At 37.9% G+C, this 16,791-nt stretch overlaps 1 protein-coding gene across 10 annotated transcripts in view; it reads right to left on the reverse strand.

Moving 5' to 3' along the window:
- CEP128 (centrosomal protein 128) overlaps positions 1-16,791 on the reverse strand; it is a 331,255-nt gene that overhangs the window by 57,594 nt on the left and 256,870 nt on the right. For 9 of the 10 annotated variants that reach the window (XM_025042159.1, XM_025042162.1, XM_025042160.1 and 6 more), the window contains one exon: positions 11,110-11,159. In XM_025042159.1, the coding sequence (XP_024897927.1) occupies positions 11,110-11,159 (50 nt within the window). Of the gene's footprint in view, positions 1-7,028; positions 11,022-11,109; positions 11,160-16,791 lie in introns of those variants that run through there. The other variant, XM_025042166.1, reaches the window with a different exon arrangement.

Raw genomic sequence — 16,791 nt, forward strand, 5'->3', positions numbered from 1 at the left:
TTTCTAACTTTTGTCCTTTATTCCTTTTATCCATTTTTTCTTTCCTTCTAATGTCTTTCCTTCCTTTCTTGCTTCCTTTCTTTCTCCTTCCCTTCCTTCTACTCATTTATTCATGTAATTAATTAATCCATTCATCCATGCAGACACCATGATGGCAACTGAGTACACAGTTATTAACAAGGAAGATGAGGTCTCTGTCTTCACAGAGCTTACATTCCAAAGGAGAAAACAAAGACATAAATAAAAAAAGACACCCGAGAACTGTGATGGGGGTGAGGGCAGAGGTTTGGTCTAGACAGGTTGATTAGGTCAAGTTCCCACAGAGAAGTGACATTTGAGCTGAAACTCAAAAAGATGAAATGAGCCAGCATTCCAAGAGCTATAGGAAAGCATGAAAGAGAGAGAGTAGCACATGCAAAGCTTTTGGGACAAAAAGAGTCTGTTTAATTTCAGGAACAAAAGAGACACTGGTAAGTGTGTTGTGTCTGTTAAGGAAAACACCCCTTTAAATTACCAGTATCAAAACAACAACAACAACAACACTATTTATTAAAAGCTTATCTGTTAAAAATTGTATTGGGTGCTTTTCACAGATGTTCTCATTTAATGTTCACAAAAACTCTCAGTAGGTGAACTTTATTAATTTCATTCATTTAAAGTCAGAGAAACAGACTCAGAGATATTAAATGTATCGAATTCTATACTGTGATAAAATGTTGGATCTTAGACTGTAATGCAGGTTCACCTGACTTGAAGGAGTCTATACTAACTCTCGAAAACAAATTAAAGGCCACATTAAAAACTACATATGTAACGGCTCTGCAGAATGGAGCTAATGGAACCACCATATGCTGACAGTACAGTTTTATAATCAAATAGACAATAAATGCTTTTCTATTACCATCGGGACTAATTGTGTGTTGGCCGGGGCGAGGAGGGTAGGGGTGGTGGTAAAGGTTAGGGAATATACTGGAAAACTGTTCTGGGGCCTCTTTCTCAAAATGATTCATGCCAGAACAGCATTCCAGAACCTTCTCTTTAACATATATCACTTGACAGTATAACAAAACACATGCTATATCACAATAAAATTTAACGTTCAAATAAAAACCATTATTGGCACACATCTTTTACTTATCTACTGTATAATAAAAGGGATGATATTTTTGCCAAATGCCTTTCTTAAGTAAGCTGCAACTCCTTCTGACTTCCCGGTCTGACACTGGGCCAGCCGAAGCACACACGTCAATACCACCGGGGAACTATCAGAAGAAAGGACAAAAGAAAGCAAAGATCTGAACTTAATTAGCCACGCTGTCCTGCAGTTAAATGGCACCTCTATTGTGCTGCTCTCCCAACTCTTTTAGATCTGGGCTGCAGGAGTTCAGATTCATTGCTGAGCTCATAAATGGCCTCTTCCCTCCACCCCTGTTTCATTTGTGACAAATTTATTAGTTCTTTTCTAACAGTGAAATGTGAACTTGGGCTTTCAATAACAACCAGAAGGTAGTAAAGACATTGAGTCTCTTGCAGGTAATAGTTTTCCATTTCATTTTATGGGCATAGAAATATTGTTAACAGACATTAAGTGTTATTTATTAGCATGCTAATAAGTCTTCATACTTTTAAAAGTAAACATTAAACTTCTAATAAATTAAATTTAGTAAGTGTAACGCAGATACTTGAAAAGAAATGCACGTCGGAACCAATTTTTTGAAACCAAAATAATCACTGATTATGATAAGAAGACAAAGATATAAGAGGAAATGTTTATTAGTCATTCTTTCAGCTCATAAAATAAATCTTTGAGACCTGAAGCATTAATAGGACACCACTGAAAGAAATTATAGTTCTCACTTCTGGAGCTGTCTCCCATCTCCAACGCTGGTTGATTTGTTTTAGTTTTATCACTTTTTGCACAATTTAAAATGTATGCAAACATTTTCAATGTTGCCTTTAATTTTTGCCAGAATACTTTTGAACCTGGTTTAAAACTGAAATTGAAGAAGCCCAAGGAGGCCTTTAATAATAACTTTCTTCAGTCTGTTTATTTAAAACGTGATGAATAAGCAAAAAGAAAAGGTGCAGAATGGAAAAAGAAAAATGATCCCTTCTCCTTCCTAGAAGTGCTGAGATTACTGGATTGTCCCTAATCTCGCACCAGGAATTAAAATCTTCCTCAGACGCCAATGGCCAAATACATATATGTGCATGTAAGCTTACATGCTTAAGGGTTTATAAGTAGTTTTAAAGTTATAGAAAGGTAGTAAGACGTTTCACTAATATTAAGTTGTCAGTATTTCCTGACTTATTTAATATGCTTTCTAAAAATTATCTAGTTTCTTATAGCATCTTTTCTTTTCTTCTTTTTTTTTTTTTTTTGAAGTAGTTGGGTCAGTGAGTACTGTACCACACTAAATGCTTAATAGATTTGCTATCAAATCATTCTCATGGGGGGTGGGGGGAAGGAAGAAATTAAAAGAAATGCCAGAAACCTAAACAAACAAATAAACAGAAAAAGTATAGAAATTCAGTTCTCCATAAACTCGTGAGGCATTAAACACAGTGGTGTGGAAGCCCGGCAGATTCTAACCCAAGTCTAAGCCCTGCCACTTACTAGCATCACAAGCTATGAGCCTTAGTTAGTTTCTTTATCTGTAAAATGAGAATAACAGTATCTATCGAGGAGAATTGTTATAAGGACTAAATGACATATTTAGAAATGTGAGCACAGTGCATGACACAAAACAACTGCTCATTAGCTATTAATATCATCCATTAACAAGTCAAAAGGCTTTGTTTTCCTGCTCCTGTGATGCATAGACCATCACCCTTTGGGGCTGATTTAGCACAATCTTGACAGGAATTAAGAAGTGCTAAGTAAGTATTTGTTAATAGAGGGAAACACAAGGTGAGTTTCAAGACTCCAGCTTGGGGAAATTTTCTGCGGTGCTTGCTTTGTTATATTCTGAAAAATCTACCGAGGTGGGGATGGGAGACAGCTCCAGAAGTGAGAACTGTAATTTCTTTCAGTGATGTCCTACCAATGCTTCACACCTCAAAGATTTGTTTTGAGTCAGTGGAAACTGTTTGAAACAGAAATGTATTGTTAATAAGCATTTGTTTCCAAATTTGTTGCACACTACAATAATCAAAATATTGCTTTTCTCAACTGTCAGTATTATCAGGAAATGGAAGACAAAATGGAGAACAGAGTGTTATGGCTGAATGTCTGCAGGCCCCAAAAGCGTACGCTGACATTCTAACAAGTGATGTGATGACATTGGGAGGCAGGATCTTTGGGAAGTGATTAGGTAACGAGGGTGGGGCCCTCATAACAGAGCCCTTATAGAAGAGACTCAGAGTGCTCTCTGTTCTATGTCATGTCAGGACACAGCAAGAAGATGACTATCTATAAATCAGGAAGTAGGCCGTTACCACCAACTAAATCTACCAACATAAATACTGAGTACAAATACTGGATGTGCCTTGATCTTGGACTTCCCAACCTCTAGAATTGTAAGAAATAAATGGTACTAGTTTAAGCTACCCAGTCTAAGGTATTTTTGTTACAGCAGCCTGAATGGATTAAGACATAACATTATCTGTCCAAAGTTTAAGTCTTATCAAGGAATGTGATATGAGAAGAACAAGCAGATACACATTATGAAGAACGGTTTTGAAGTGATCACTTAATCTGTAACCCAAATGAAATTGCCCCAAAATGTAAGGTCACAGCTGACTCTGGAGACATAGCAATACTCTCAGATAGGCTCGACACTGCAAAACATCATAATGTGCTTAGATACTCAATTTTTACACGAAAACATAAGCTGCTGTTTACATCAGCCCCAGTGTCCGTGGAGCCTGGAGCTTGGACTCTGACAAAGGCACCGAGGGGTGTTTTATAGAAATGTTGCTTTTCATGGAGTCAGCTGCAAAAGGGATGGTGTATAGAGGTAGATAAAATGTTTTCCACCCTTGTGGGTGAAATCTACAAAATTTGTAACATATACTTGGTTCATTTTCACTACAAAGTTTTTAAAATCTTCTGTCACAGAGTAAAATTTAGGCTTTTGATCTTTGCATTTTTTAAATGTTTACAAGTGACATCTATTTTTTGAGGCTTTTTTAGACGCTCGACTCAAAAGAAAATGATCTAGTAAATCAAATTCCATATATTCAGACACAAGAATACTTCATTCACAAGGCTTTCTATTTTCTAATTTAATTCTGTGGTAAATTTGGAATTAAAATTAAGTTGCAAATTTCAGGTAAAATAGTGATAAAATTTAATAAGCACTAAAATTTCAAGTGAAATCTATTTTACTGAGCTTGGTTCCCTGCTCTCCTGGGATCTCTAGACATAGTAAATTGAAGTGTACAAATCTAATTGGTTGAGACTCCACCTGACTCTAATACAGACTGCTAATGTTTCATTTCTGTTGAGATCTCACATTGAATTTAAGATTTGGTAAGTCTCCTCACCTTTTCATAAAATAGAGGTTTTAATGAGCCATTAAATCATCTCGTGGCAAAATGTTGCCCAACCCTCCCATACCCATACAATCACCCAGGTCTTGTTTTGTTTATGTCATTGTTTAGGTCAGTTTTTTAAAAATCACATATTACAAAAAGAAACAGATACATAGTGATTTGCATATGTTCTGAGGAATGCATCTTGAGAAGAATAAGTAGGTATGCAATACATTTGCGTTTCTAGAATTATATAAGTTCCATCATGACTCTTATGAGTCATCCTAAGGATGAGCAGGATACTGAATACAACTTTTAGTTTAATAAAGCCTCAAAAAGTCAATCTCAATTTATCAATTTATTTAAATTAGGACTTCTAAAAATGTGCTTTAGTCTCTCCCGAACAAATCAGAATTTCTGTGGAAATTTTGAGAACTGCTTTAACCAACCCTTCAATTCTTCTGGAGATCCATTGTTAGAACACAGATTCCCAGTTCACTCTCACTTTCTCTTCTAAAGTACCTCAGGGACCCTTAGCTGCCCCATGCTTGCATTTCTTTCCACAATCTCGAAAATCTCCAGACTACTATGTGGTTTGAAAGTACAGGTTAGGAGCAGTCTACAGTCAGGCAGATGTGATTGACAACAAAATCAGAGAAATTCCCCAGCTGGTCTGTTGCTAGCCCAGTTTATCACATGGTTGTTTACCAAGAGAACTGGTCATCTACTGAGACTACTGAGATGTTAATGTATTATACTGTCAGCCTCTACCAGGGCCATTTATTTGCCCATGTCAGTTTTTTGTCTTTGGTGGTTTTTCTTGCCCAATTAATCTCCAATGACACGTCTGCCAACCCTACACTGGAATTATTTTCCATATTATAATAGCCCTATGTTAATATATATTAGACTTGTTCCAAGAGAACTAAGAAATTCGAGTTCTATTTTTTTTCCTTAAAAACACTGTGCTGCCATAAGCTGGCTACTCTATAAGCAGCTGAAATGTAGTGACAGCTAAGGAAAAGATTATCTTCTCCTTCCTGCTCATTTCAAAGGCTTTTGCCTGAGCACTATTTAGGAGACAAAAACAAAATCGAACCCTTGCCCCTCCACTCCCAAAACATTTCTCCAAAATAAATGAAATCCCTCAAATGAAAGGTTCCAGACTATTTTTAAAAGCTATCTGGGAGGGAAATTAAATATAATTATGGGTCATCTGAAAAACAACATGTCTATAACGCCATTTAATATCCTTCAAGGGCAAAGCTTCCAGAATGTCTCAGAGAAAAATATAGAACTTTTTTTAAAAAACATAAAACCAGTTTTTTAATTAAACAAAAGATTCAGCTCATTTCTAACAAAAATACTGATACTGGAAGTGTCCAGAAATACTTGTGACATTTAGATTATAGATCCTACAACTAAAACAATTTTTTCCTCTTAAAATAATGGGAATTCATATGTAGCCCAGATAATCAATTTTATTATTGCCACATTTCGACTTTTTTTTTCACTTTTTCATTATATTTAGTAGCTATCCCAAGATATACCACTTCTTTTACCATAATCTGACTAAAATCTGAATTTAAAATCATGGTTACTCGTGGAAGGAGAGGCGGAGGGTAAAGGAGAGGGTGAAAAAAGAGAGAGGGGGGTTAGGGAAGGAGGCAGGGTCTCCAGGAGGGCAGGGACATTTATTACTTTGTCCTTAGTATGCAGCACTGTGTCTGGCACATAACAGGGTCACATAAATAGTCAGTGTGTGGGATCAATGTTTATGGAAGACCGGCCAGGCACCAAGGTTTGTACACTTTTGATCCTAGTTAATCCTCTCGATAATCCTATGAAGTCAGTATTATTGTCCCCAATTTATAGATATGGATATTGCCGCAAAATAACCTCAAGATGGCTTAGTAAAAGAAGAAAATGAGTAGGAAAAACCATTCATAGTCATCAAGCCTTACCTCATTGAAAATACACTGAAAAGTGAGATGACTGTAAGTTTGCATGAGAGAAGGGGCATATGTGTTTCTCAGATATATACTATTAGTGACTGACCTATGTAGCACTTTAAAGCTTTTCATCACTAAACATGATACCCTTTGGGTGTGATTTGCATTCTGAGATTCACAAAACAACAGGATTGGAAAAGCAAAAAATTGATGAGAGGTAGGTTGATAATTTAAACATGAGAACAAAAAGTAACAGCAGCACCTACCACTACCAGCCATTATAAGGTGTCAGTCACTGAATATTTTTCAACTAAATTGAGGAAAAATGGATTACCTTTTAAGTCTATTTAAAATGTTTCAGCTGATCTGAAGCGGATTAAAGCAGGGATTTGCTTGTTCAATTTACCTCAAACCCATATGCAAATGGACTCAAACTGTACCACACAGTTATATCAGAGACAATACTTTGTTTTTAAGAAGAGCACAATGTAACTGCAAAGGAATGATGTGTGCACGCACGCACGCACGCACGCGCACGCACGCACACACACGCATGCACGCACGCCCAACAATGTTAAGTGCCAGCAAAGAATTTTGGTAATTACCAGCTGCATTGTAAAACTCACTGTCAGATGTGTTTGTTTCCACTGTTTATCGACTCCTCCTAAGACTGAAAACACTCTGCTCTCTGCTGCCTGCCCCCTCACCATTTTGTCCTTTTCCATTCCCATTGGTTCCTACCACTCCTGCCAAATTACTAACTTCTTGGCCTCTTAAAAGAGAAAGGGAGAATAGAGCAGGATAGAGAAAAAGAGGGAAAGTGTAAGTGTGTGTGCGCACAGGAATGACAGAACTTGGAAGTTCTATCATGCCCCCCAATTTTTTAAACAAAAAACAGACTCTAGGTCAGAGATGGTTGTTATTTCTAATGGTCAGACCTTAGGGAGAACCAGTACCAGGTGCTATAAAAATGGAGACATGTATGAAGGCATTTATTTATTTAGTCAATAGAAACTGACTGATGACTACCTACTACGGTGAAGTGCTCTGCTAAGTAATGGTTATTTGGGAAAGTGAAAGCCCTTGGAGTTGCTTCATAGATATGACAGGAAATTGCAATTCTTAGTATGGTAAATTTTTATTTTAAAACCTAAACTCCTTAGCTAAGTGAATTCAAGAATTTAACAAATATTTATGCAGTTTTATTGATTACTTTCCTCTTGAAATATTCTTGGCTAAGCTTCATGGCACCATGCTCTCCGGAAGTTTTCTTTACATTTCAGACTCCTTTGCAGGATTTTCATCCCTGGCCTGCTATTTAAGTAATGGTGTTCTCTAAAGTTCCCTGGCTTAAGTTTCATCTCTTTACTCTGCATATTCCCCTGAGAGTTCTCATTGCTCCTACAACTTTTAGTATCATCTATATGATATGGAGACAAGATCTGATGACAGCGAATTCTCAATGTCCAATTCAAACTCATTCTGAGATCATACAGGACTCACTCCACTCTTGACACTGCCACCTGGATGTTTCAAGACACCCAAATTCAAAATATCTTAAATTGAACTAATCAAATTCCCTTTACTTCATTAACTAACACCACCATCCATGAAGTTGCCCAATCAAGATGGTCAAGAATCATTCTTAATGCTTTCTTTTTTACTAACAACCAATCTCAAAATTCCATGGATTTTTATATCCTAAGATATATTAAGAAACCACCCACCCCTCTTCATGCTCTCTGCTACTTTCCAGTCTAACATTCATCTCTGGCCAACATTCTCACAAATATCTGCTTAACCGGTCTCCCTGATTTCAATCTTGCCTGCCCCAATATATATATTTGCAATATATGTGTTGCAAATTTGATCATAGCTTCTCCTGTTTCATACCTTTTGCTATTTTCCCAGATGCAAAAGGTAAAATCCTAACTCCTTCAGGAGGTCCTTTAGACCTCTGTTTACCTTCAAACTTTTGTCTTGCCTCTCCTCTCTCAGTCACTACTTTCCACCGTACAAAATTTCTTTTGATTCCTTAAACACGATACGGACGCTCTCTTTTACCCTAGGCCTTCTCATATCCTTCACATTGCCTAAATATGTTCTTAAATTCACTCCAAACTTACCAATTCTGCCTCTTGGTTATCATTTAAATATTGGCTTCCTTTGGGAAGTCTACTTGGATTATCACTCTACCCCAGGCTTGCCCTTCCTACCTTCAAACCCCCTACACTTATACTCAACCTACTATTATCTCCACCAAACGAAAGCAAGTGTATATGATCCCACAGTGACTTACACAATCCCTCTAGTAGCATTTTAAAAATATTTTATTATAAACATCTATCTAACATTCTTTTCCACTAATTCTGGTGTAGAGGTCAAGAAGCTATCCGATAAAAGCAGCTTGTCTTTGTATCCCCAGCACCTAGTACAGTGTCAGGCACCGAATTGGTGCTCGATAAATATTTGTTCAATGAGTAAATGGAGCACCTTTTAGTTATAGAAGACTGGGAAAGGTTTAGAGATAAATGAACTCCTATTACCCTTAAGGAAGATAACATTAAGTGCAGAATGTCTGTTATACAAAATTATATGATGATAATGAGTAAATAAAATTGACTCTAAGTTGGAGACATGGGGTTTTGCTAACACTGTAAATTGGAATTAAATATTTAGCTCTCCCTTCTGGGATAACTGAATCTACACTAAAAAATTCTGGAAGACAGTTTTATGATTTTATATTACAGATGAGAAAATAGGCACGGCAAAGTTAATTGAGTTACTCAAGGTTACCCAGTGAATCGGAAGCAGAGAGAGAGAACTTAAAAGTCAAAGTTGTCAATCTCCATTCCTCAGTGCTATCATTTTTTTAAAAACTACTTTGACTTTTTCTCCCCAAAGTTCTTGTGTGATTGTAGGACTTCAACCTACATACTTTAATAGTCTTCTCCAAACTATCATCTGTGATATTTATATTTCAATATGGAAACTCAGGAATGTAGGCACTTTTTGATATATTTTCTTGTAGTCTTTAAAATGAAAGGCTTTCTATGATGTGTCTCTGCACTCTTGTGCACTCTGAGAGGTGTCAATTCCTTCTTTGTTCTTAACAGAGTATTAGTATTAGGCACTAGTTGCCACTACTAAGTGCCACTACTAAGAGGGATATCATATTAGATACCTTATATTTATAAATGCACATAGTTAACTAGCTGGCGCATTCTATTGCATTCAATGGACATTTCAGTAGAAAATGCTGCCAGTATTTAATAAATATTTGAGAAGCAACATAGGCTATTAAATTTAACAGGATTACTGGTTCCAATATTCATATGGTGAGAGAAATAAACTTAAAAAGGTTTGTGCTGTCATTTCAAAAGACCAACTATATACTACGTACTCAATAAAGATGTTTATACATGATATTCTAGGGTCGATGGCAAACACAAGGCATGACCAAAATGCCTCGAAAATGCTTATTACCTTCTCAATATACCCACAGAATCTTTGCTTTTTTAAATATATATAACAACAAGCAATACTGACAATAATTTCTCAGAGATATGCAGGGTGAGCATGCACAATGAGATTTTTCCTAGTCCCAGATGGGACCAACCAGGGCTCTTTCTTATTATACCTGTATATAGCTCAATATACTAAAGAATTTAATCTGTACAAAACCGTGGCTAACACGTGCCATTTTTGATAGATATACAGAACTCAACTTCTCTTGACCATTTTCAGATAAATTACACAATTTTCTCTTATCAGATATAGTATCAGATAGAAGAATCCCCAGTTACAGAGCATTTCCCTTGCTCTTTGGGCTTTGCATAACCCATCCTTCATTTGCCAAAAGCAACTATCTGTAGCCCTAAAGCACTCAAGCCAGCTCATTCTATCACTCTCTAGCCTCACCTTGCATCTCCAGGCCCAAGAAGAACACTAAATGTATTTACTGTTCTTAATCCATATTGTGACATTAACTGAATTGGTTCTGTCATGTGAGTATAACTGATTATGTTTCCCCTAATAAAGATAGGCACTGAGTTATCGTGTGTACAAGTCAGCCCAACGTAAAAGAAAGAGAACTTCTGTCAGATGCCAAGTTAACATCAACTGCTTGTACCATGGAAATGTCAATTAAAATTCTAGAACAAATTTTCAAGCACAATTTTCCAATCCAAGAAATGTGTATAAATCCATAGTGAACTGAGAGGCATACAAGGTAAATCTTAAGTTCGATGTATGTGTTAATATTCTTGGTTGGTCATTGGTAGATGACATTCGTGGAGTCAGAATACTTTTGACTTTCACTTGAACATGTAGATTCCATGAATTCATCCTCATTCATCAGCCCTGTTTGGGGGTAAATGACTTTGCAAAGATGTTGCTTTCATTTCTTAATGTTACAGCTCCTCATAAGCTATACCAAGGAATAAATGTTCCTTTCAAGAGCAGCATGAAGGCTGAGTTGGCTTCCTGCTTTAGGAGATTATGAACGCTCTCAGACACTTCTAAAAGGCAGCAAATTCCAACTTGGGCTTTAAAGTTCTGACATTTTCTTTTTACTCCATTTGCCACAGTGGTCTGAAAGTGACAATATTAAAAGCTAACGGACCAAAAAGCAAATGTTTTTATCCCCAGGACATCTGCCCTATTGGAGAATTTACTTTACCTGCAGAGATTCCATTTCTTCATCTTTTCTCTGGGTCTCCTCCAGCAGATCTACAATAAGAAAGCAAAATACCCATTAAAATACAATGTAAAAATGGCTTGTCCTCTTATTATAAAAAAGAATTCAGTCATTAGCTTGTATAAACTGGTGCCTGTTAAGAGAATTTGATGTTTAAGTGTGAGAAGCAACGTAGAAGAAATGCTCTCCCATGCCAACCCGATGAGATGCGGCAGGGCCCTGCCAAATCTAAGCTAGCTGAGAAGCCCTGGGGGGTCCCAGCATTGGTGGAGATAACAGAGAGTAAGACCAACGCAATTACAAATCCGAAATCACACCCACATCTTAGAAATTTGGTCCAGTACTTATATAACTTAAAAGTAACACAAAATCTTTTTTTTTTTCTTTTGAAAGAAAAATTAGAAACAAACCATTTGCTCTTAAAATAAACTGCCAAGTCAAGTTCCACCTCCAGAGTCAATTTTTATAGCCAAATTAAAACACCCTGGAATAATGGGTGTTATTAATGGAAGTAGAACACAACCTTAACTGTAAAGTTATATTAATTATCATTCACACCAAAAGGGTGGGAAGCATTGAAGCTAGATCTGACCAAGAGTTTGGCACCATCTCAGAGGAATTAGTGGCTGGAAGGGAAGGTAGTCAACTAGGCAGAGTTCTGTCTAAATGCATGTGTATAGCTGTGCTATCTCAGCACCCTACATTAATTTATGAACTTGATATATATATATGCATTTGGCAAGTAGAATTTTCTGCCTGCAGCTATACCACCCTGCGCTATGATCTTATTAGATCTCAGAAACCTAAAAAGGGCTGGGCTGAGTCAGAACTTGGATAAAAATTGGCAATAAACACCTACAGCAGTGCACATTAATATTAGTATTTGCCTTTCTCTGTGATTGACATAGCTTACCAAGAGGCTGTGCTATATAAAAGGAAAATATAACTTACAGAAATTCAATATATATCCAAGAAAGGCAAATGCAAATGTTTTAAGCAAGTGCTACACTAGATGCAGCATGAAGTAGTAATATAGTGGGGAACCAAGTCATGCTTGGTGTACGTCATAACTCAGCAGGCAATATGCCAAAACTTCAGGAGACCTGGTAGATGACATAACTGATGGTGATGGTCCTTTGAGACTGCATGGCTAAGAGAGATGCAGAGGAGTGGCAAGCAATCCTCTCAAGACACAATGTGCTGGCATTAAGGATAAGAAGCAATTTTTGCTCTGTTTCCCACAGGGGAGCTGACTTTGGCTCCCCAAACTCCCATAACCAGAGTTTCATCAACAAAGTTAGAGGAGTATAGCAATGTATTAAGTGTACTTTTAAATGGGGTTTTGGTTGGCATATGTTCTTTAGCTCTGTGGTGCAGAAACCAACTTGGGTGTGTAGATTAAGTGCCTTCAAACATTTCTTATAGCCTTACTCATTTGCATTGTGACACTGTAGCTACTTTCATCACGAGGTCACGAGCACCAGCTTTCCACATCTTACACGTAGGTTGGCCTCCTGACTTGATTTGGTAGATAGAACACAGCAGAAGCAACTTTGTGCCAAGCTGCATTGAGCGTTGAAGAAGCTTTGCATATTTTCACTTTTCCACTTGGAACTCTGTCACTACCACATGAACAAGCCCAGGCCAGCCTGCTAGATGACAAGAGACACATGGTCCAGGACTCTTCCCAGCCCTGACACACCACAGGTTGCCCCAACTGGCAGCCAGCAAATGCCCACAAGCAGAGCTGCCCAGCTGAGCCCAGTGCCAACTCCAATCACGAAATCGTGACCTAAATAAATGGAATTTGGGGATGGTTTGGTACTCGGTGATTGCTAACTGATAGCAACAAGCATTCAGAATTTATGAGAAAGCTACAGGAGTGACTGTTAGAGATGTGGGAAAAAAGGATCCAGATTTTGGAGAGAGTAACAACTGGTCTGGGTGGGGAGGGCTGTAGGGAGCGTGAACTAATGGGCATTTTATCCTGGGTGCCTTCAATCTTTGTGTCACTCCACTCAAGATAAAATTCCACAAAGAGAAGAACTATGAGCCTAGCTTAGCCCTCTTGCCTACTGCCTGGCTCGCGGAAAGCTTGGAGTGCTCTCGTTGATGATTCCAAAAGGACTGGATGAAGAAAAGAAAGGAGAGTGTCCAAATGCAAAATAAGGGTACTGTTAGCAGGAGGGGTGGATACCAGACAAGGCGAAACAACAGATGCCCACTCCAACTGGTTTCGGTAAATTATGTCTTCAGCACAACTGTCTTCAATATTTGTGAGATGTAAGGTCACTGTTGTGTCCCTATGTGAATGTGGCTATTTTGCTACACTACTTTTGGATATGCAGAGGTTCTCAGAGCTGGGCCCCTTGTAATAAGTTGCGTTGTGTAATGGTACAACGGAGCTGTAGTAATGGACAGTGGGGTCTATTGACCATTATAGGACATTTATCTTGTTCCTCCAGAGTCACCTTGGTATGGCAAACATCAAACACATAAGCTAAAACTTACTGGACAAATAATAGATATGGGATCTCTTATACAGCCAAACTCAACTCACACTTCTGATAAAATAAAGACGTGAAGTTCAGTCTACCCTCAGAACTTCATAGTAGAATCACTGCCATTAAAAAATTACATTCTCAGTTTCCTCCAAACACATAAAAGGCACAGTGCTCTTCCAACAAAGCTGACACCAACAGCAATGCTTGATTTTGGATGGCTGAACAAAAACAACTACAAAAGAATTCTTAGAATTGGTATTTAAAATACAGAACTCCCCTTCTTTTCACCCCTACTGACCCTTATTTCAGCTTTTATCAAGAGTATAAGTAGACACCTGTTTTTGTTTTTTTTCTCTATGCCACACCCCTTCCCTGTGAGAACTTCCCATTTCTCTTCTTTATTTGATTCTTGTGAAATGTTCAGTCGAGGGTCCTAATTAAGTTTTTCTGACACAAAAGTAGGTCACTACAAGGCTGGCCAGTCGGAGCACCTGACATCCCAGAGTGTATAAACTAAGCAACAACGGCAGGAATTCTTTTCCAGAGACTAATACGAATACTGGGAGAGAACCTCTCTCCTTCTGAAGCAGCGAGCTTACATTAGCTTGATGCTTCCAAGGCTATATTTTCTACTGTGTAAAAGGTATTTTTTACCTGTACAATAGTGAAGCTGGCAAAGAAGAAAGCAGAGCCAAGAGACAGAGAGAGTTGGTTAAAGACAAGATCAGCCCTGCCTGAAGCACACATAACTCCTAGACTTGTAACACACTTTTTTTTCTTTTACTTAAATTAACTTTAGTTGGACTGCTGTCATTTTAAAAAATCTCTGGGGATGTGGTTGTATTAAACCTTCTTATCGCTATTCAGAAACTTGGAGAATTTAGAGTTAGCAAGAACTTTCTATTCTACAGTGAAATGTTTCATTCTACAATAATTAGATGAAGACACGAGGTTCAAAGAAGGCAAATGGTTTTCCTGAGATTACCTAGTTAGTGCAAGAGCCACAGCTAGAGCTTTGCTCTCCTGTCTTCCTGCCCCATCTATCATATCAAGCTCTCATCTGTACCACTCAGTACTTAACTGTAGCTTTGTCCATACTGTTATTTTTTTAAATACACGTTTGTATTTCTCTCATTTCCTTTAGGAGCTCTCTGATGTCAACAACCAGAGATCTGAGGTCTTTATATCCACATCCGCCTTACCTACTGCTTCTCTATCCTTGCTCCTTACCCTACATACCCAAAGTTGCCTTCTCTGCCTATATCGCTGCTCCATGCAATTGCTCACTTGTTAGGTGCATTGTGCAAGTATGTGCATTTGAAATGATTAACAGGGTTATTAACCTGTGCTGATGAAGTATGGCTACTGGGAATTGCTGAGAAGTGACTATTCTACTGTAAACGTACTCAAGATGAGAGATGAAACCACTAAACAGTTGAAGTGACATAATGCTTTGACATCTGAGTGTGATTAGTGTACCTCATTATAATGAGCCATGTTGTTTGCTCTTACCAACTTTAGAACAAATGTTCAGCATGGAAAAAGCTAAAAGGCCCCTCTGCTTCCTCACTCACCACTGGCACGTTCATGTTTTGCTTTATTATTCTCTGATTTGCTGTTCAATACTAACAGCAATTCAACTGCCATGCAAGTCGCTGCAGCTAAATGTGCAGACATCAACATGAATGAAAGTTTTTTTGTTTTTGTTTTTGTTTTGTGAAAAGGGCAGCAGTCCTGTGTATTTTCCTTGGACTGGCTCCATCTCTTTAAATGAGACGATACTATCTTATTGTGACATAATCATTAGAGGGGGGGAAAAATCCCATTTAAAAAAGGAGACATGGATGAGAACTGGAGGATCCATTTGTTTTCTTTTTGTTTTGTTCCTCTTTGCATTTCTTTGGAACACTCAGGGTAACATATCATGACCGTGTGTTTGGCTAAGACAGTCTTGTACCACTTGCTTCGCAGTCCTGCGACTAGTGGTCTGGCTGTTTAAAGGATTTTTGACATCTTTTGATATTGACTCTGGTTCCTGGTAGCCAAGGAAGTAGGTAGATTGTTCATTTATTTGCTTTTAAAGGGAGAATCATGTCCAGGTATATATGAGCAACACTCCCTCCTACCAGTTTGAACCTTCATAGACATGTTGGTGGTCAAGTTTAGAAATGAGCTTTTTCCTTTCACCTTTAGTATAAAATATTTCATCCATACTATAAGTTACCCATCTGGTAACAGACAGAAAGTTATAAAAACGGCTTGAAACAAAACAGCATTTACAACAACATCAGTGGACACAGTAGCCCTGGCAGCAGAATATGGTGAATTAACGATTGCAGTTTAGAGAAAAGCATTTAGTGTCTGGCTCCTATACCTTGCTTAATAATTCAGTATCCTTGTTCAGTGCTACTATATGTGTCCTGATATTCACCTAAAACAACAGATAATGTAAATTCTCAAAAGAATTCAATACTTTTTAAAAACTTAATGTGAGCTATTCCTCTGGGTGGCAGGCACGGAATAATGAGATTGATCAAATTAAACAGTGCACTACAATCCTTAAGAGGTCATGAACAATGGCCCTAGTCTCCCACAGTTTTCTACTAGATACTCAGGATACTAGCTACATGCTGAAGACAATGGTCAATTTCTCTTTTTCTTCCTTGGCTCCGCAGGTATTAGAATCATTAACATTTTAGGGACTGAAGAGACCATTAAAATAATCCAATCCCAGGGTTTTCACTTTTTTTAAGAAGTAGAATTCTGTCTTACAAATAAAATCATATGCATTTGCAAGTATGTATTATAAATAAGTAATTTAAAAAGCTAAAAGGAAACTGCTTGGGTAGAAGCAGAGGTAGAGGGCATGGGGCCCAGCCCACTGGACTTACCTCCTGTCCTGGGATTGACCCCTGTGGTGCTATGATGGGGCTACAAAGCTCCAAATTATGCTGACTGAAACCACTGATCTAATCCAGCCTTCTCATATTTTATAGATGAGGACAGTTCCTACAGATCAAAAGCCTCTGTCAGAGGCACACAGCTAGTGAAAAGAAGTACATGAACTTGAGTCCAGGGCTTCTGAACCAAAAAACACCAGTACAAAGCAGTGACCATCCTCCTTTGCCTTTTAAGACTTGTATTGAAAAGACATGGTGTT

The sequence above is a fragment of the Pteropus alecto genome, unplaced genomic scaffold, assembly GCF_000325575.1.
Source record: "Pteropus alecto unplaced genomic scaffold, ASM32557v1 scaffold8, whole genome shotgun sequence".
Taxonomy (NCBI): domain Eukaryota; kingdom Metazoa; phylum Chordata; class Mammalia; order Chiroptera; family Pteropodidae; genus Pteropus; species Pteropus alecto.